Genomic DNA, 15,047 nt, shown 5'->3' with positions numbered 1-15,047 from the left:
TTTAACCGAGGATGATCAGTGATTAAATATAGTCTAGTCTAAATACTGATAATGAAGGCGGAACGGAGAGAAAGGGAGAAAGAGAGAAGTAAAAAGCAACGTTGAAAAAACAACGAAAAATCAATATGTACGTTGCATTACATTTCATTAATTGAAATATCGTTCTAGTATAAACGTAGACGACGGATAACTAAATCGACTCTTAACAACAAAATGATAAAAACAACAAAAAAAACTACAAACGAATCTAATACCAAAAAAAAAAAAAAAAAGATTTATAAAGTGATTTTATATTTTTTACTTTTAAGCGAACTTGTGAGATAGAGACTGACAGAGAGATTGAGAGATTGGAAGTCAGAGAGTAAAAGAAATGAATTTTCAGCACTATAACCTCAAAATCGCGTTTTCTTTGCTCTCGTGCTGAAAATTACGCGTCGAAACTCGTACGGATAAGGTTTTTTGACTCGCGTGTTACAGTTACATCTCACGTCTCGTCAAAAAACCGTATCGATGCTCGTTAAGAAATTTACTGTTATATAACGCGAGCATGACTTGAGCGTTTTTTCATACGTTTTTTCCGTATATGAGGTACTCGTTTTTATGCATAGACTTATAGGTTTTTATAACCGTAGAGTGAATTTGCGAATGCGCATGCGCCGAGTGCAGAAAAGACCACTTTTACTCCTTACTGCGCAGTGCGCGTATCCGCTGTCGCAACATATCTAACGATATGCGACCCTAACCTCAATTTTGTGCTTTGTGAAAAAACGCATAACATACTCTTGTTGTATAAAGAATCGTGTGCAACAAGAAAGCAACGGTTTTTTCGCCTCGCGTATTTGTAATATTCAGATTCGTATTGCAAACTTACGCTCGGCCAGAGAAGACCGAGTTTGCCTCCTTGTGTTACAATATAGTATTTCAATATCGAGGTGATCCGAAGAAAAACCAAAATTCGAGAAGGGAATTTTTGTTCTAGTTTTTTTTTTTTTCTCTATCAATAATCATTGAAACTAATTAGCTACAATTATGCTTTAGAGAAAAAAAATGAAAGAAAAAAAAAAAATTTCCAGTAGGTCAAAAAGTTTATTTTATTAATTTTTTTCTTTTGAGGGGGCGAGAGATGAAGTAAAGATATTCTTATTTACGATATGTAAATTAATTTTGCAGATTGCGCATTCACTTTATATTTTGGTTCCTGTTGTTGTTTTTTTTTTTTTTTTTTTTTTTTTTACCAATTTTATTTGTTCAATTTATTCACTCGTTCTTTTTCTTAGCAATATTTAGAGAATCACCTAAAACATTGAATAATTTCTTCCAAGACTTCTAACTATATATTACATTATTTGCTCTGTGTTTTAACCGGCAGGTTGTTACCAATAAATAAATAATAATCTAGAGAAAAGCTGGTTAGGTATATAAAATAAACAAATCAATATATTTAAGTATTTATTTATTTGGTTTCCCTTTTTTTTTTTCTTCGCCCATCGGGGGATGCAAATGTATAGATTATTAATATTTATATATTATATACAATAACTAAAACTCGAAAAAAAAACGAATACGAAAACGATAAGCCTACAATCTCTCTACGATCTGTTAAATTGTTTTTAAAGGGTTCGAAATGTATGAAAGTTATTATTATTATTAATATTAATAATAATAATAATTGTAAATTACGAATCGTCGTAACCGCGTACGTGAAAAATATATTTGACTAATTAAATAATTTATTGCCTTGATATAATATAACAGTATATATGATATTATAAATAATAGTCACTACTAACTAAAGAAATACACATGCAATAATGAATAACAATAAATTTCATATGTAATGGATATTATTATATTATGTACATACATATATTTATTGTGATTGCAACAGTATACATGTAATTTTTTTTTTTTTTTTTTTCATTACTTTACCCTCAATAAATTTTAAACACGCTCAACACGATATTACGTGTAATTTTTCCGATTTCTATCTTTCTTTGCTCAGGTTATTCAACAATTATTTTTAATAGTTGCTTTTTGCTTCATGCAAAGATGCAACGCGATCATTTTCGTATTTTACATAAACTTTCGTTCTTCGAAATATGGCTGCATAAAATTTGATTTTAGTCATTATCGGAGAGGGAGAGAGGGGAAAAAATTCTAAACACACGAAGGTAATTTGTTATCAAGTTACATTTTATTATATTTTTAAGTAACTAATTAATAATATTACATGTGTTTATAGTATTGTATATGTACAGGTAATGGTAATAGTATTTAACTTATTAACTTATATATCTTAGTCCTGAAAAATACTGACGTTATTCAAATAATTGTACGGCGTGAAAAAGTAAAATACACGTAAAAAAAAAAAAAAACAGCAAACAAATAAATGCAGCAAATGCTATTGAAAGTTTCGCGTCTTCGCAGTCAAGAAAAAAAAGACAAAAATAGTACAAAAAACCAGTTTTTATCATACTCGTTTAATTTTACGTGTCAACGGAAATATCTAGTCAATTGTGATGTAGTATCCACTTATTGTAATTGAATGGAGTCAAATTTATATATGAAAAACAAAAACATGGAAAGAGAAAACGTGCACAAATAATCATTCGTCTTAAGAAACGTGCGTCTGATAATATTTCAAAACATACTAAATACTTGACTATAATTAAAGCCTTGATTTTAAACTATATTCGATAAATTAAGTAACGGGGTATAAAGGAAAATTTATTTCTATTCAATTGCCGAATTTTACTTTCATCGATTTTTCCCCCGATTTCCGAATTGGAAAATAATTATATTCTAAATGTAAATAAGTCGAATATTGCGTGTAACTAGTATTCTTTTTACAAGATTTACAAAAGTGTACAAGATCCCTAATCTTCTATTCTACATCATTATTTTTTTAATTCAGTTAGTTGTTATCAATAAATCTTCAGAGAGAAGTATGACTGAGTTGATTTCTTGACATATTGTTTTACACATTCGTTTTGTAATTCAATGTGAGAAAATTTATGGACGCAGAACTTGCTGCTTACAGAAATTAAGTATAAAATGATTCATCTTCACTCTAATTTTTCGTTTTAACGGTGTTAATTTTTCCTTTTCTTTAGAAATCTGCATCTATTGTGAACTCACTCTCGTTTTTCTCTCTCATTACACCCCATTTTTGGTACTCTCCTACCTTCTTCTCAAAGAAATTAGTCTTTCCTTCTAGCGATATGTTTTCCATGAAATCGAACGGATTCTCGGAGTTGTATATCTGCGAATATTCAATATTACGTACATTTCGTGAAAAACAAAACCATTTCAAATGATCAAGTTTCGTAAAACAATGACTTAAATGATAAATGATTGATCTAAAAGGTGAAAAAATGGTTAATCGATTCGAATAATCGAAATTGGACAGGAATTTACTTCGAATTTACAAGAAGTGGCAACACTAGTGATCATAAACTTACTGAAAATGAAAACTATTTAAAAATAGTTAGGGTAGGTAAGTGAAAAAACTTGTACGATAAAAAATTGAAAACGAATGATGAATTCTCTTTTACCTTTGGGCAGCCGAGTTCGACGAGGAGTCTGTCAGCTACGAATTCGATGTAGCGACACATGAGCTCGCAGTTCATTCCTAGCATAGCAACGGGAAGAGCGTCTGTCAAGAATTCCTGTTCGATAACAACGGCGTCTCTAATGATGGAGGTGACTCGTTGTTGAGATGGTTTTTGGACGATGTGTTTGAACATAAGACAAGCAAAGTCGCAGTGCAATCCCTGGAAAAAAAACGAAGATGGAGGGGATTGAGACGGATGTTCCACAGACGGATTCGATCTCCAGAATTCTAAGAAAATGCCGATCAACTGCGACTGACCTCGTCCCTGGAGATGAGCTCGTTGCTGAAGGTCAGACCTGGCATCAATCCACGCTTTTTGAGCCAGAATATGGAGGCGAAACTTCCGCTGAAGAAGATCCCTTCGACCGCTGCGAAGGCCACGACTCGCTCGCCAAAGTTCGCACTGTCGTTGTTTATCCAGTTCAGCGCCCAGTTCGCCTTCTTAGCGACACAGGGAAGGTTTTCAATGGCGTTGAATAGGAAGTTTCTGAAAAATTCAAGTATTTTGGGTGTGAAAATTTCAGAAGGAACTTTTATCTCAGGATAAATGGGCTGTAACGACTAAATCAAACATTAGGAAAGGGAAAAACCGTAAAAAAAAAATATCCAGCAGTGTTATTTACACTTATGATTTGCAACACAAATCGAAAAACATCTCTGTCAGGTAATACAAATGATTCTGAGAAAATTCGAGAAACGCAAGCTAAGATATCGACAATTTGAGAGAAGATTTAATGATCAGAAACATATTCAAAATGATTAAACTCTACTGTTTTTAATCCGATTCGCATGCTTTGGGGCTCATTTTCCTCGTTGAAAATTGTTTAAGTTGTTTTTTTTACTCCCAACTTTTCCTAACTAGAATTATTTTTCATTTTTCCCACCTCTGCTTTGCGTCACTGACGTAAGTGTCGATGAGCAGCGAGTACATTTCCGAGTGAACATTTTCCATGGCTATTTGAAAGCCGTAAAAGCATCTGGCTTCCGTTACTGTCACTTCCTGACTGAAACGCTCCACCAGATTTTCGTTAACGATTCCATCCGATGCTGCGAAAAATGCCAGGACGTGAGATATGAAATGACGCTCGCTGTCCTTCAGATCCTTCCAGTCCGACATATCCTGAAAGTATTTGAGTTGAAGTTTTTCATAAATCTCTTTTAGAAGTTGATCTTCTTCAGTACGACAATCTTGATACAGTCAATGTGATTATTGAAAGAAAATTCTTCGACAGCTTATCAAATTTGCTTTGTATACGGGGAAATAATTATTTGGATCAGATATTCATTTAAACGTCAGTTAGAGCAATAAAGTGAAGCACAAGTTAAAAAATATATCACATTTATCGAATGCTTAACTACCTTGGATAAATCGACTTCTTCGACTGTCCAAAAGGATGCTTCTGCCTTCTTATACATTTTCCAAATGTCCGGCCATTGGATCGGGAATATGACGAATCTCTGAGGATTATCTCTAAGCAGAGGTTCCAGTTCTGGATTGAAGGTATTTTCCTTGAGGTCGATTTTCTTCACTGCCTTAGATTTGTCAGCCTGAAAGTGAATCACTTGTTTATTAAAAAGAAAATTGACATTTTCTCATTTACTCATTTATTTTTTTGTACTATAAATGCTTAATTCTGATCAAACTAATTCCTTACATCCTGTATTCCAGGTTTTCCATTGGCATTCTGTTGGAAGTTTGGAGAGACGCAAAGCTTCTTTGGGGAAACCTGAAAAGTAAGTAGAAAGAAAATCTTCAATCTATTTGTATTTTCTAATTCCTTGGATTCGTTGCCTAGTCCTTTGAATTATTTTGTCATTTATACAGACTGTGTACAGTAAAATTAATCAACAGAACAATGCAAAATACTTTTGCAAAGTCTCTCCTCATTTTCAGGATAAAATGTGACGATTTTTTTTATTCAGGTAATTTAAACGATCAGGACAACTTATTTCCATCAGATAAAATACAGTTAAATGGAATAGACCTTTAGAAATTTGAGTTCTGTATATAGAATCGAATTATTAAATAAATCTCAAAGAATTCCATACACAATGAACCAAAAGCTTGGATAAATTTATTTGTTTGTATTTTGTCTATAAATCATTCTTATACAAACAACGATTTTCATAATGATTTCAAACACTCTCTGCACGATTACTTCAATGCTATCTTGTAACTTCAAATGATTGGACACTTTGTCAATGATGTTGTCCAATTTCCTATAATTTCAAACAATATTTCAAGTCATTCAAGTTCCTCTGCTATACAGTATTTTTTAAGTGTTATCAAGTTTATGACTTTTCAAAGTAAATTACTTAAATTCATCAACACCGATTTCTACCATATCATCTCATTGTAATTCATTTCCAGTTTACCAAGCAATTCCCAATGGTTTTCAGATTAAATAAGTTGACAGAGAATCGCAACAAATCACTTAAAATAGAAATCAATCAAAAGACTGGGCATCGATGTTAGTCAATTGAAATAATTTTTAGTTTATCGCAAGTGCTACAATTTCTAGAGTTTGTTGCCAGGTGAATTCTCTAGCGATATCATGTTATTGCAAAAGATTTCAAGTTATTCAGACATGACTTCAATTATCCCAACAGATTCCTTGTAATTTCAAGAAACATTTGAGTCATTGTTTAGTTTCTTCAATTTACATGTATTCAGGGCTCCCTAAAGTCAACAACCTCTCGCATCAACATGTGTAGATACGTACGACAGAACAATTGCCATTATCACGATGAACGGAGCAGGCAAAAATAGGCGACTTGCGGTGAATGGAGACACCGAGGAAGCTGCGCTTGGCAGCGTAGTAAAAAATTGTGATAGAGAGCGCGACCAATAGAAGAAAAGTGACCGATAACCTGAGGTCCTCGTCGGCATTTGCACAGACATGAATTTCCTCAGTTAACGTGGAAACCAGGATTCCTGATTTCGCCGTGAAATTAGCGGCTGATGATAGCATGACGACGTTTTACGAAGTAGAATATGCGAGACGAAAAACAAGACTTAGAGCCAGCTTTGGCGAATTTAAGTGCATTGTACGCGTTTTAAGGTCGTGGCGCAGTTTGCGATTAGAGCATAAACTCGCGTCAAGAAACTAAAACCATGTACGTGTGTGACTGTGTGAATTGTGGAATTGACACACACGTTAAAACGCCTATCGCACGTCACGCGCAGCTGCAAAAGGCTACTGGACGAGAAAAACTCAGCTGTAAGCGTGAGTTTGAAACAGAAATTAAATATCATTTCTGACAACAAATAGATTCAGACTTACGTTTTCCTTGATTTTTAGGCTTTCCAATTTGCGGGAAACATTCTCTTTCTGCGAAACTTGGAGTGGCATGATGATTGCAGTCAAATTTTAATCGGGTTCCTTGTTCGTTTATACTTAATCACCTTCTGACGACGAGTTGACACAGGATTCGGAGCTGCGGAATTCCCAGTCATCGAGGCTCCGCCTCTGGCTTCTGTGATTGGCCGATTCGCTACCACAATCTGTCACGTGACTGCTATAGCCAATCGAAAATCACGGTGTTGCCGCCAAATTTTACTCACACGTTGATTAACCGGTTTATTCTGATTTCTTTGGCAATCACGTGGCGGGAAAAAATCGTTTCCTCGGTTGCGGATCGGTTCGATAATAAAAGATCATCGTATTTTGTCTCGGTCGTTTCCCGCGCTATTTCTTGTTCCTCGCGCGCAATATTTCCCGCCAAACAGAGACAAAATAATAACGTTACAGACGCCTTCGATCTAGTTTTTCGGATATGGGATACTTTACCGATGGAGGGACTGGAACATGTGAAATGATTCCAGCATTGCCAACTTGATGATATTTCCGTTGGATCTGGTAGTTTTTGAAGGTTTTTGGTGGAAAAATTTTGTCGGTTAATTTAAGGCGCCGCTGAACTGACTTGAAAATATCAAATCGTGACGTCATAAGTACGTGCAGCGCGTCTGAATATTAAACGGTGAAATAACACCGCTGATTTCATTGGCTTGTTCTGTTAGATCCAACCAATGATATCAGTTACAGATCGAGACATACTTCTTGTGGGCCATGAACGGGCTGCTATCACATGAAAATCGCCGTTACGAATCGTGCCATATTTACAAAAAAATAACTGATAGTATAAGTTTTCCCGAATAAAGTGAGTGCTTTTGTACGTGGCTAACTGTCTGGCGAGAGTGAAAGAAATTCTGAAACAGTGCAATCAGTGAATATTCAACATGCGGTAGCTCCGATCGGCCATGTTTGTTGTGGCGTGATTTTATTCACTTCATTATTCTTTATTACAAACATTATCAGCGATTTGCATGACCAGTGACTCAGTTAGCCACGTACACTTTTATTCAAGCTTCAATTTAAAAATTTTCAGAGTAAGATTCGTGCTTCCGTTCTTGCAGGATTCGTAATGGCGTTTCACCCAATTTCCTCGCTTCTAATGGCTAGAAATATAATTATATGACATGCCAGGTCAGCGGGGCCTTAAAATGAATCAATGTTTTCGGTGAGAGATGTAGTGATTCACTCAAAATTCAACATTTCTAGCGTTTCTAGGAATTTCGTGAGTACAAGCGGTGCTCATTCAACACCGGGGGTCGTAAAATTCCTAGGGATATCGAACATGTTAGAATCTATCAGTGACACATACTCAAAACATCGATTATTGGCCATCGATTTGTAGCGTTAAAAAATCGAAGTTGGCAACACTGAGCGTAGGCTAACTTCAGGTCTGTAAACAGTTAATTGCTTAACTGTCACTTTCATTCTATGGTCACTCACTCTCGGGATCGAATGTGCAGGAGGATAATTAATATCTCAATAACAGCCGTAGCCTGATAGAATTGCATCAATTGCACTACAGAGTATAAAAATGAGCGTTCCTGACGTTGAAACAATCAGTGATCTGATCCAAAAACTTGTCGTTTCTCTTTGGGGAGATCAAAAACCAGGTTAGGTTAGGTTAAATTAGGTTAGGTTGGTTTAAGGCCGGGCTAATTACTCGCCACAGCCGTTTTTACGCGTTTATTACGTCCGTTTTTAAGCACAATGACATGTTATAAAGTCTCCAAACTCGTTGAATATGTATTTCAGCTTTGTTAGAATCTCCACATTTTGTTTTACACGTTATTCGCACTTATAAAATCATGAAATATTGTCGACTGGAATCTTTTTAATCTCATTTAATCATTTTGTAGTTATTTTTGATAATTATCAAACCTTAACTGCAATATTTTCACTTGACTAAAACCATATTTACAGTCGGAAATACTCAGAGATACATTTTTATCCCCAGAATTACCATGATTTATTTTTCAAGGTTGATCAGAATCAGAAATTGCTATTGTTAATTTTATAGCCCCGAAGTTTTCAGTTTTCCCAGATTTTTTGCATACCAGATGCATCTTTCTTTCCTGCAGTTGCCATGGCATCGAAGAAAACAAATCCGGGAAGCGGGCACCTTAAAGGGGACTTGAATGTTTTTTGATAAAAGGAAAAATTGAGATATTACTATTCTCACCTTTATGCAGGAACAAAATAATTTTCGGACCATATACAATTATCTTGTTAAATTTAAAACATGCCTGTTAAGGATCCATACATCAGAGGTGAACGGAGGAGAGCGTCCTCAATCAATTTAGACTAAAAATTGCATGTTCTAATACTTGCAGAGGCTATAAGACGCTTTGTGCGTTTTGCGTTGGGACTCCTCTCCTCGTCTCCAGGTGCAGAAACACTTCGAGAAGATGAAATGAACATTGCCGTACAGATCAAGGGAAAACTTCAAGTTCGCGACGCCATTCAGTTCGACAAACTTCACAACGATCTCAAGGATGGGGTGCGTTTGGCTTGTTTATAGTTTATTTTGCTTATAGATCAACTAAATTCTTCATTTTACAACCTCATTTTTACAGCCGCTGAAGAACAGACTCAGCATCCTGACTTTTCTGCTTTACATGGGACAATCCATTGATCAGACCAAGGACAGACACTTTTCGTTTCCTGATATGAGGCTTGGCCTGACTTCACCCGTCGCTTCTACCAGCCGTGCGTAAAGAATTTCAGAACTCGCACTATTTTTCAATTCATTGTAGATGATTGTATAAAAAAGGAAATTCGGCTTCTTTCTAACTTCGTTACGAATTTCCAATCAAGAATAATATGGAAAAAATTACCCTGAACTTGGCAAAAAAGAGTGAAAATTTTTTTGCAAAGATATCAAGCCCGAAAGACAAACTTCTATAATCAATGTTTTGTTTAGGGCTGTGCATTTCATTGATTAATTATGAAAGCAGTTAATTGAAAGAGTCTATTGACTGGAACAATTGAAAAAACGAATAATTAAGTGTCTAAAGAATAAAGTGCCGAATAATCGAATAATTGAAAATGCCGGTTAAACAATTAATCGAAGAAACGGTTAATTGAAAGGATCATGATCTCAATTAACTGACCAAAGGAAAAGTTGGAAACTGTGATTAATCGAAAATATGATCAACAGACCGGGCCAATTAATGGATTCATTGAAAAAACGGTGAATTGGAAAGACCAATCGATCGAACAATCAAAAAAACAATAATTTCATCAAAAAACAGTTGACCAAAATCTACAATAAATCAATTGCCTTGTCCTAGTTCTGTCTTATATATATTTTTTTACAGATTCGAGTTTATTATAGACTTATTTTTGTATCATAAACTGTATCATAAAACAGCATCGATTCTTTTTTTTAATCGTTTCCGAGTTACTTAAAAACCTCCACAAAGATTTGTCATTGCTTATCTGATATTCTTTGTTTCGAATCAGGTCAGACCTCGCAGGTTTCGTGCTCTCAGGGACAGATGCTGCCGCTGAGTTGCACAGAGACGATAGTTCGCGGTCCGTCTCTGCATCCTGCGAGAATATTCAACGAGGAGTCAGTGTCCGAAGATCTGTTGGTCCAGGATTTGATTTACTCGTTCCAGGGGATAGAGGGAAAGGTTCTGAAACTCGACTCGAGTTACGGGTTCCAAATAGACCCGAAAGCAAAAGTAAACAGAACGCACAGACAGGGTGTTTTGCGGCTCAGCGCGCTTGGCTATCTTCACAACGTCGTCAGCCGCGGGCTGGAAAGAATGTCTGCTGCATGCTCCGGACGAGTTGCAGATAGCTTTGTGGCTGCCCTGCATCAGGAACTTTCGGAATATTATAGATTTATTGCTATCATGCAGGAGGAGGTGAACAGGTCAGAGTTTATTTTCATTACGGCGGATAAGCTATCCAAGCATACTGTTTCAAAATTTGAAGTAAATTGATCTTGCCGTTTTAGAGATATTGTTGTCACTGCAAAACCTGTTGCTGAGCAAAATGGTTGACATTTTATTGGCAATAACGATTTTTTCTGTTTATTGGTTCTAAAAAATAAAAGTATGCAAACATAGCACGATCAATATCCTTTTGAACAAATCAAGCCTTAATCGGATTAAATAATTGGTTATCGTAATACATATTTCCCAAATTCACTCATCTCCTCAGCTATATACTTCTACTTAAAATCAGCTCTAATTCCCAACTTCTCATTACAAAATCGAATTCCTCGTCTCTTTAGATCTCAAAGTCCACTGGGAATGGACAGTGTGACGCTTTCGCACCTCCATCTCTGGGCTTATCAGCCATTGGAGTCGCTGAAGTGGCTTGCAAGCATCGTGAAAGCCTGTGAGGGTCAAAAAGGGGGAGCCCTGGCATCCGCGGTTTACGGATTCAGCCACCACGGCGACGCAGGCGTAAAACAGCTGGTAAAAAGAATACTGGAGAAAGTTTGCGACCCTCTGCACACAATGCTACTGCGATGGATCGCCGAGGGAGAACTGGACGACTCTAGAAACGAGTTTTTTATCGAAGCAAGGTCAGACGTCGCAGGTGACAGAATGTGGCACGAAAAGTATCAGGTCAGGGACTCCATGGTTCCAACTTTCATCAGCAAGGCTCAGGCGAGAAAGATTCTTGGGACAGGAAAGAGCATCAATTTCCTGAGAGAGATTTGTAAGGACTCCGCACCCCTTCAGGAGAGGCACAGGGAATCGTTTCAACAAAACGCGGAAGATTCAAACGGTACAAAATCTGTTCCAGTAACTCAAATTTCGCTTTCAAAGAAGTGGGTAAAATTCTTTCAGTTGAATTTTATTCTAATTTGCAGTGTATAATTTTTTTTCATTCATTATTGTCGATAGTTAATCGATTGTTTTAGACTTGCAATGATTTTTAGACTCTACAAAATGTTTACCCTTTCACCTTTTTTGTACCCAAAAATTTGTGACTGCACCTTAAAATTCGATATTCTTTCAGTTGAAGCTCTGTTCGACATGGATCCAGATGGTCCTCTTCAAACTATGATGGAAACTGCGTTCAAAGAAACTTCGACGAGGGTCGTCGAAATTTTGACCAAACAATACAACCTCATGGAACATCTGCAGGGTATAAAAGGCTACCTTTTACTCGGACAAGGTCATTTTATTCAACACCTGATGCATCTCCTCGAGTGAGTCAATGGATTTGAGGTTTCGCGCAGTTTTTTTACCCCGAGTTCGAATACTTTTTGTTTCTTTTATTGATTTAAACGACTCATTGGTGCGTCGAAAATTGCTAATTTTCGTTTAAACGGAATGTCCACGAATTTCCATGTTTGAAAACTTGGTAATTGCATTTCAGACCTGAATTGGCTAAGCCGGCAAATTCGTTGAACACTCACAACTTGTTTCCTATCCTTGAAACGGCGATCAGAGCTACGAGCGCGAAATTTGATGATCTCGATGTGCAGAGACGTTTGTATGTTCGCTCGCTTGCTCCCTCTGAAAACGAGACTGGATGGGACGTTTTCATACTTGACTACAACGTCGATGGACCTATAGGAACGGTAAGAGAATTTTCTATTCACCACAAATGCGCTGCGTAACTTCTGATTAATAACATATTCGTAGACTGTATCTTTGAGAAACCGTTCAAAAAGGAGATTCTGAAATGGTTTTGCACACTGGCTGCTACGTTTAATCAATCATTACGCGTGTTTATCTTATTTTTCGTGAATAGAAACGCTTTTTTTTTTTTGCAAGAGCATCGAAGAATTTCGACAATCTACAATTTCTGTACATAAATATTCACACATTACAGATTCTGGAGCCTTGTCGTCAGACTTATCAGACCGTCTTCTTCTCTCTTTGGCGAGCGAAGCGGATGGAATCGATTTTGTCTGGTATATGGAAGCGGCAGACGACGTCGGCGAAGATATTTAGAAAAATGCCGGAAGTATTACCGATACAGAATCACATTCACTTGATAACGAGCAGCATGGTTCACCTCGTCCATCAAATGCAGTATTACTTTTTATTCGAGGTGAGCGATTGTTTCTCGATGCAGCTTGAAACAAGCGTTTAAATCAACTGAACCAACTCATTCAATACAATTTGACCCTTTTTTCAGGTAATAGAGTGTTCCTGGGATGTTTTTGCCCGGCAATTAGGCCAAGCAACTTCTCTTGATGACATTATATCTGCGCATAACAATTTCGTTGAGTCCGTCAGACGCGGCACGCTGCTTGACGAGAATTCGCAGGTGAGTAGAGAGGATACTGAAAGCACGCTGGATTTTTCAGAATGTGATAGAGCAGCAATTTTTTATGCGCGATTTTTCGACTTAAACAGTTGAATATTTCGCCCTGCCGTACCTCGCAGATTAAAAATGACAGACAAATTCTTGAAATTATAAATTAACACCATCAAGTCGTGTGCCAAGTTCTGTGAAGAGGCGTCGTGAATTTGCAAAATTTGATCTGAACTGATTGACGAAAATATTAGGAAACTACAATTCAATCATTGAAGTAGGTTTCATCCAAATTGCAATGGACAATTTCGTCGTGAAGACAGGGTTTCTCACTTTGCAAACAAATCCAAAAAGCGATTTCCAGTGAATTTGGATCACAGAAGGATGAAAAGTTCTGCGAAATCGCAAAACAATGAGTTTCGTGTCTTCTTGAAATACTAAGAAAACGATTTACTTCTTTCAGGAGCTCATGAATCATTTAAGATCTGTTTACGGTCCGATCCTGGAGCTCCAGGCGCTGGAAGAGACATTTCTAGAAAGAGCAATGCAGGAGTACGAAGACCGAAAAAAAGCAGAAAACAAAATTGAGAATAAATGTGAACCAAGTAAAAAGTGGGGGAGGACAACAAGCGGAGATGCGAAGGATGCCAAACGTACAAATATTTTCACCAAATATCTAGCCACACTCTCCCTGCATCTGAAATTCCTCTCAAGAACTTATCAAGTATGTAATCAGATTTCAGTTAATTAATTTTCACAGGAGTGTGCAAATTGTTGTCAAATCGAATCGGGATTCTATCAGAAAATCGATTAGAATACTTCAAATTATTCTATAGTTACTGAAATGGTTCGTATTAATTGAATTACTCGGATATTTTGTCACGAATATATAAAAAAAATCGAATATTCGCCAACCCGACCGAATAAATCAAGAAATCTTGTTTTTTTTTAACTTAAATCGAATTCATGAAAAAAATTTTACACTTTTACCACCACTCGATTCGCACACCCCTAATATCCACCATTCTCTCGAATCGAAAGGTATCTGATTTCATTTTTGTTTCTGTTAGGATCGCGTGAAGAAGTTTCTCCTGATGCTCGCATCGGCTGAAGACGTTTCGCTCCAGCTTCTCAGCGTTCGGCTTGACTTCAACGAGTACTACAAGAGCAGAGATAGCCGATTAGTGGCACCTTTGACGTACCAGCACCGTAGACAAAGCGAGCAGTCGTTTCCAGTCTGCAAGTGACACCGTTGCGAGAATGGAAATTCGACCGGATCAGCGTCTACAGATTCATCTAAAAATCGCTGTGGTGAAGATGTTCCATTGGTGTTGTCGATCGACGAGAAGCCAGAAATGCGCGGTGACTCGAGGCGTACAAAAATAGAAACGAATTTCAAAGAGTGTCTGAAATTACGGAAGAAACTTGATAGGATAAATTTAAAAAACGTTGAAGAGAGCAAACGAAGCTTCAAACGATTTCTCGAAGCCGAAATTATTCGACACGCCGAGGCCGAGTTGATCAGGATTATTCCCGATGAACCGGAAACCCCAGTCACACCGATATTGGCCTCCGTGCTGAACAACGATTTCCGAGAGATGAAGGACTTCTCTCTGTATCCTCCAGTCAACATCTCATTTTTGCCTTTCGAATACGTGAGAAAAACCGCAGAGAATACATCCGGAGATCCTCTGAGCGGCGACGAGACGGAATTGCGGTTTTTCGATTACTCAAAATCCAAGAGTGAGATCCGAGTTTATGAGGATCATTTTGGGATCGATGATATTTCGAGAAATTCGTCGAAGGACTTTGACGGCGAAAAAACGCGGCCATGTTTCGAAAGCTCT

General features: G+C 37.0%; 2 protein-coding genes across 5 annotated transcripts; one reads left to right on the top strand and one right to left on the bottom strand.

The window, feature by feature from the left end:
* Nucleotides 1–3,108: 3,108 nt before the first annotated feature.
* Nucleotides 3,109–7,053, bottom strand: LOC124411718 (ribonucleoside-diphosphate reductase subunit M2 B). 2 transcript variants are annotated; one of them, XM_046891027.1, is made up of 7 exons: nt 6,898–7,053; nt 5,269–5,340; nt 4,973–5,161; nt 4,498–4,733; nt 3,872–4,100; nt 3,555–3,773; nt 3,109–3,262 (listed from the first exon to the last, which is right to left on the bottom strand). In XM_046891027.1, the coding sequence occupies exons 1-7, from the start codon at nt 6,964–6,966 to the stop codon at nt 3,110–3,112; spliced, it is 1,167 nt and encodes a 388-aa protein (XP_046746983.1). In that variant the 5' UTR covers nt 6,967–7,053; the 3' UTR covers nt 3,109. The 2 variants fall into 2 exon arrangements, with proteins under 2 accessions (XP_046746983.1, XP_046746984.1); XM_046891028.1 differs by lacking the exon at nt 6,898–7,053 and adding an exon at nt 6,337–6,630.
* A 1,234-nt stretch (nt 7,054–8,287) lies between these two features.
* LOC124411715 (gamma-tubulin complex component 3) lies at nt 8,288–14,799 on the top strand. Of its 3 annotated transcripts, none has more exons than XM_046891018.1 (11): nt 8,288–8,579; nt 9,300–9,466; nt 9,543–9,675; nt 10,432–10,849; nt 11,213–11,715; nt 11,950–12,142; nt 12,313–12,517; nt 12,772–12,996; nt 13,084–13,212; nt 13,664–13,924; nt 14,271–14,799. In XM_046891018.1, exons 1-11 carry the CDS (start codon nt 8,501–8,503, stop codon nt 14,445–14,447), a joined length of 2,490 nt encoding a protein of 829 aa, XP_046746974.1. In that variant the 5' UTR covers nt 8,288–8,500; the 3' UTR covers nt 14,448–14,799. The 3 variants fall into 3 exon arrangements, with proteins under 3 accessions (XP_046746974.1, XP_046746973.1, XP_046746975.1); XM_046891017.1 differs by having other exon boundaries at nt 8,289–8,579; nt 12,772–12,993; nt 13,081–13,212; XM_046891019.1 differs by lacking the exons at nt 8,288–8,579; nt 9,300–9,466 and having other exon boundaries at nt 9,558–9,675; nt 10,437–10,849; nt 12,772–12,993; nt 13,081–13,212.
* The last annotated feature ends 248 nt before the right edge of the window (nt 14,800–15,047 follow it).

The sequence above is a fragment of the Diprion similis genome, chromosome 10 (genome assembly GCF_021155765.1).
Source record: "Diprion similis isolate iyDipSimi1 chromosome 10, iyDipSimi1.1, whole genome shotgun sequence".
Classification (NCBI taxonomy): Eukaryota; Metazoa; Arthropoda; class Insecta; order Hymenoptera; family Diprionidae; genus Diprion; species Diprion similis.
The sequence above is the reverse complement of the archived record's forward strand: the minus strand, read 5'-3'. Positions and strand labels throughout refer to the sequence as shown.

Excerpts from the sequence above, each read along its gene's own strand:
- LOC124411718 (XM_046891028.1), bottom strand. The coding sequence starts at position 6,585 with ATGCTATCATCAGCCGCTAATTTCACGGCGAAATCAGGAATCCTGGTT. Across the intron at positions 5,162-5,268 it reads GAAAACCTGGAATACAGGAT|GCTGACAAATCTAAGGCAGT; the intron begins GTAAGGAATTAG and ends ATTCACTTTCAG. Across the intron at positions 4,734-4,972 it reads AAGAAGTCGATTTATCCAAG|GATATGTCGGACTGGAAGGA; the intron begins GTAGTTAAGCAT and ends AAATACTTTCAG.
- LOC124411715 (XM_046891018.1), top strand. The coding sequence starts at position 8,501 with ATGAGCGTTCCTGACGTTGAAACAATCAGTGATCTGATCCAAAAACTT. Across the intron at positions 9,467-9,542 it reads ACAACGATCTCAAGGATGGG|CCGCTGAAGAACAGACTCAG; the intron begins GTGCGTTTGGCT and ends TCATTTTTACAG. Across the intron at positions 10,850-11,212 it reads ATGCAGGAGGAGGTGAACAG|ATCTCAAAGTCCACTGGGAA; the intron begins GTCAGAGTTTAT and ends TCGTCTCTTTAG.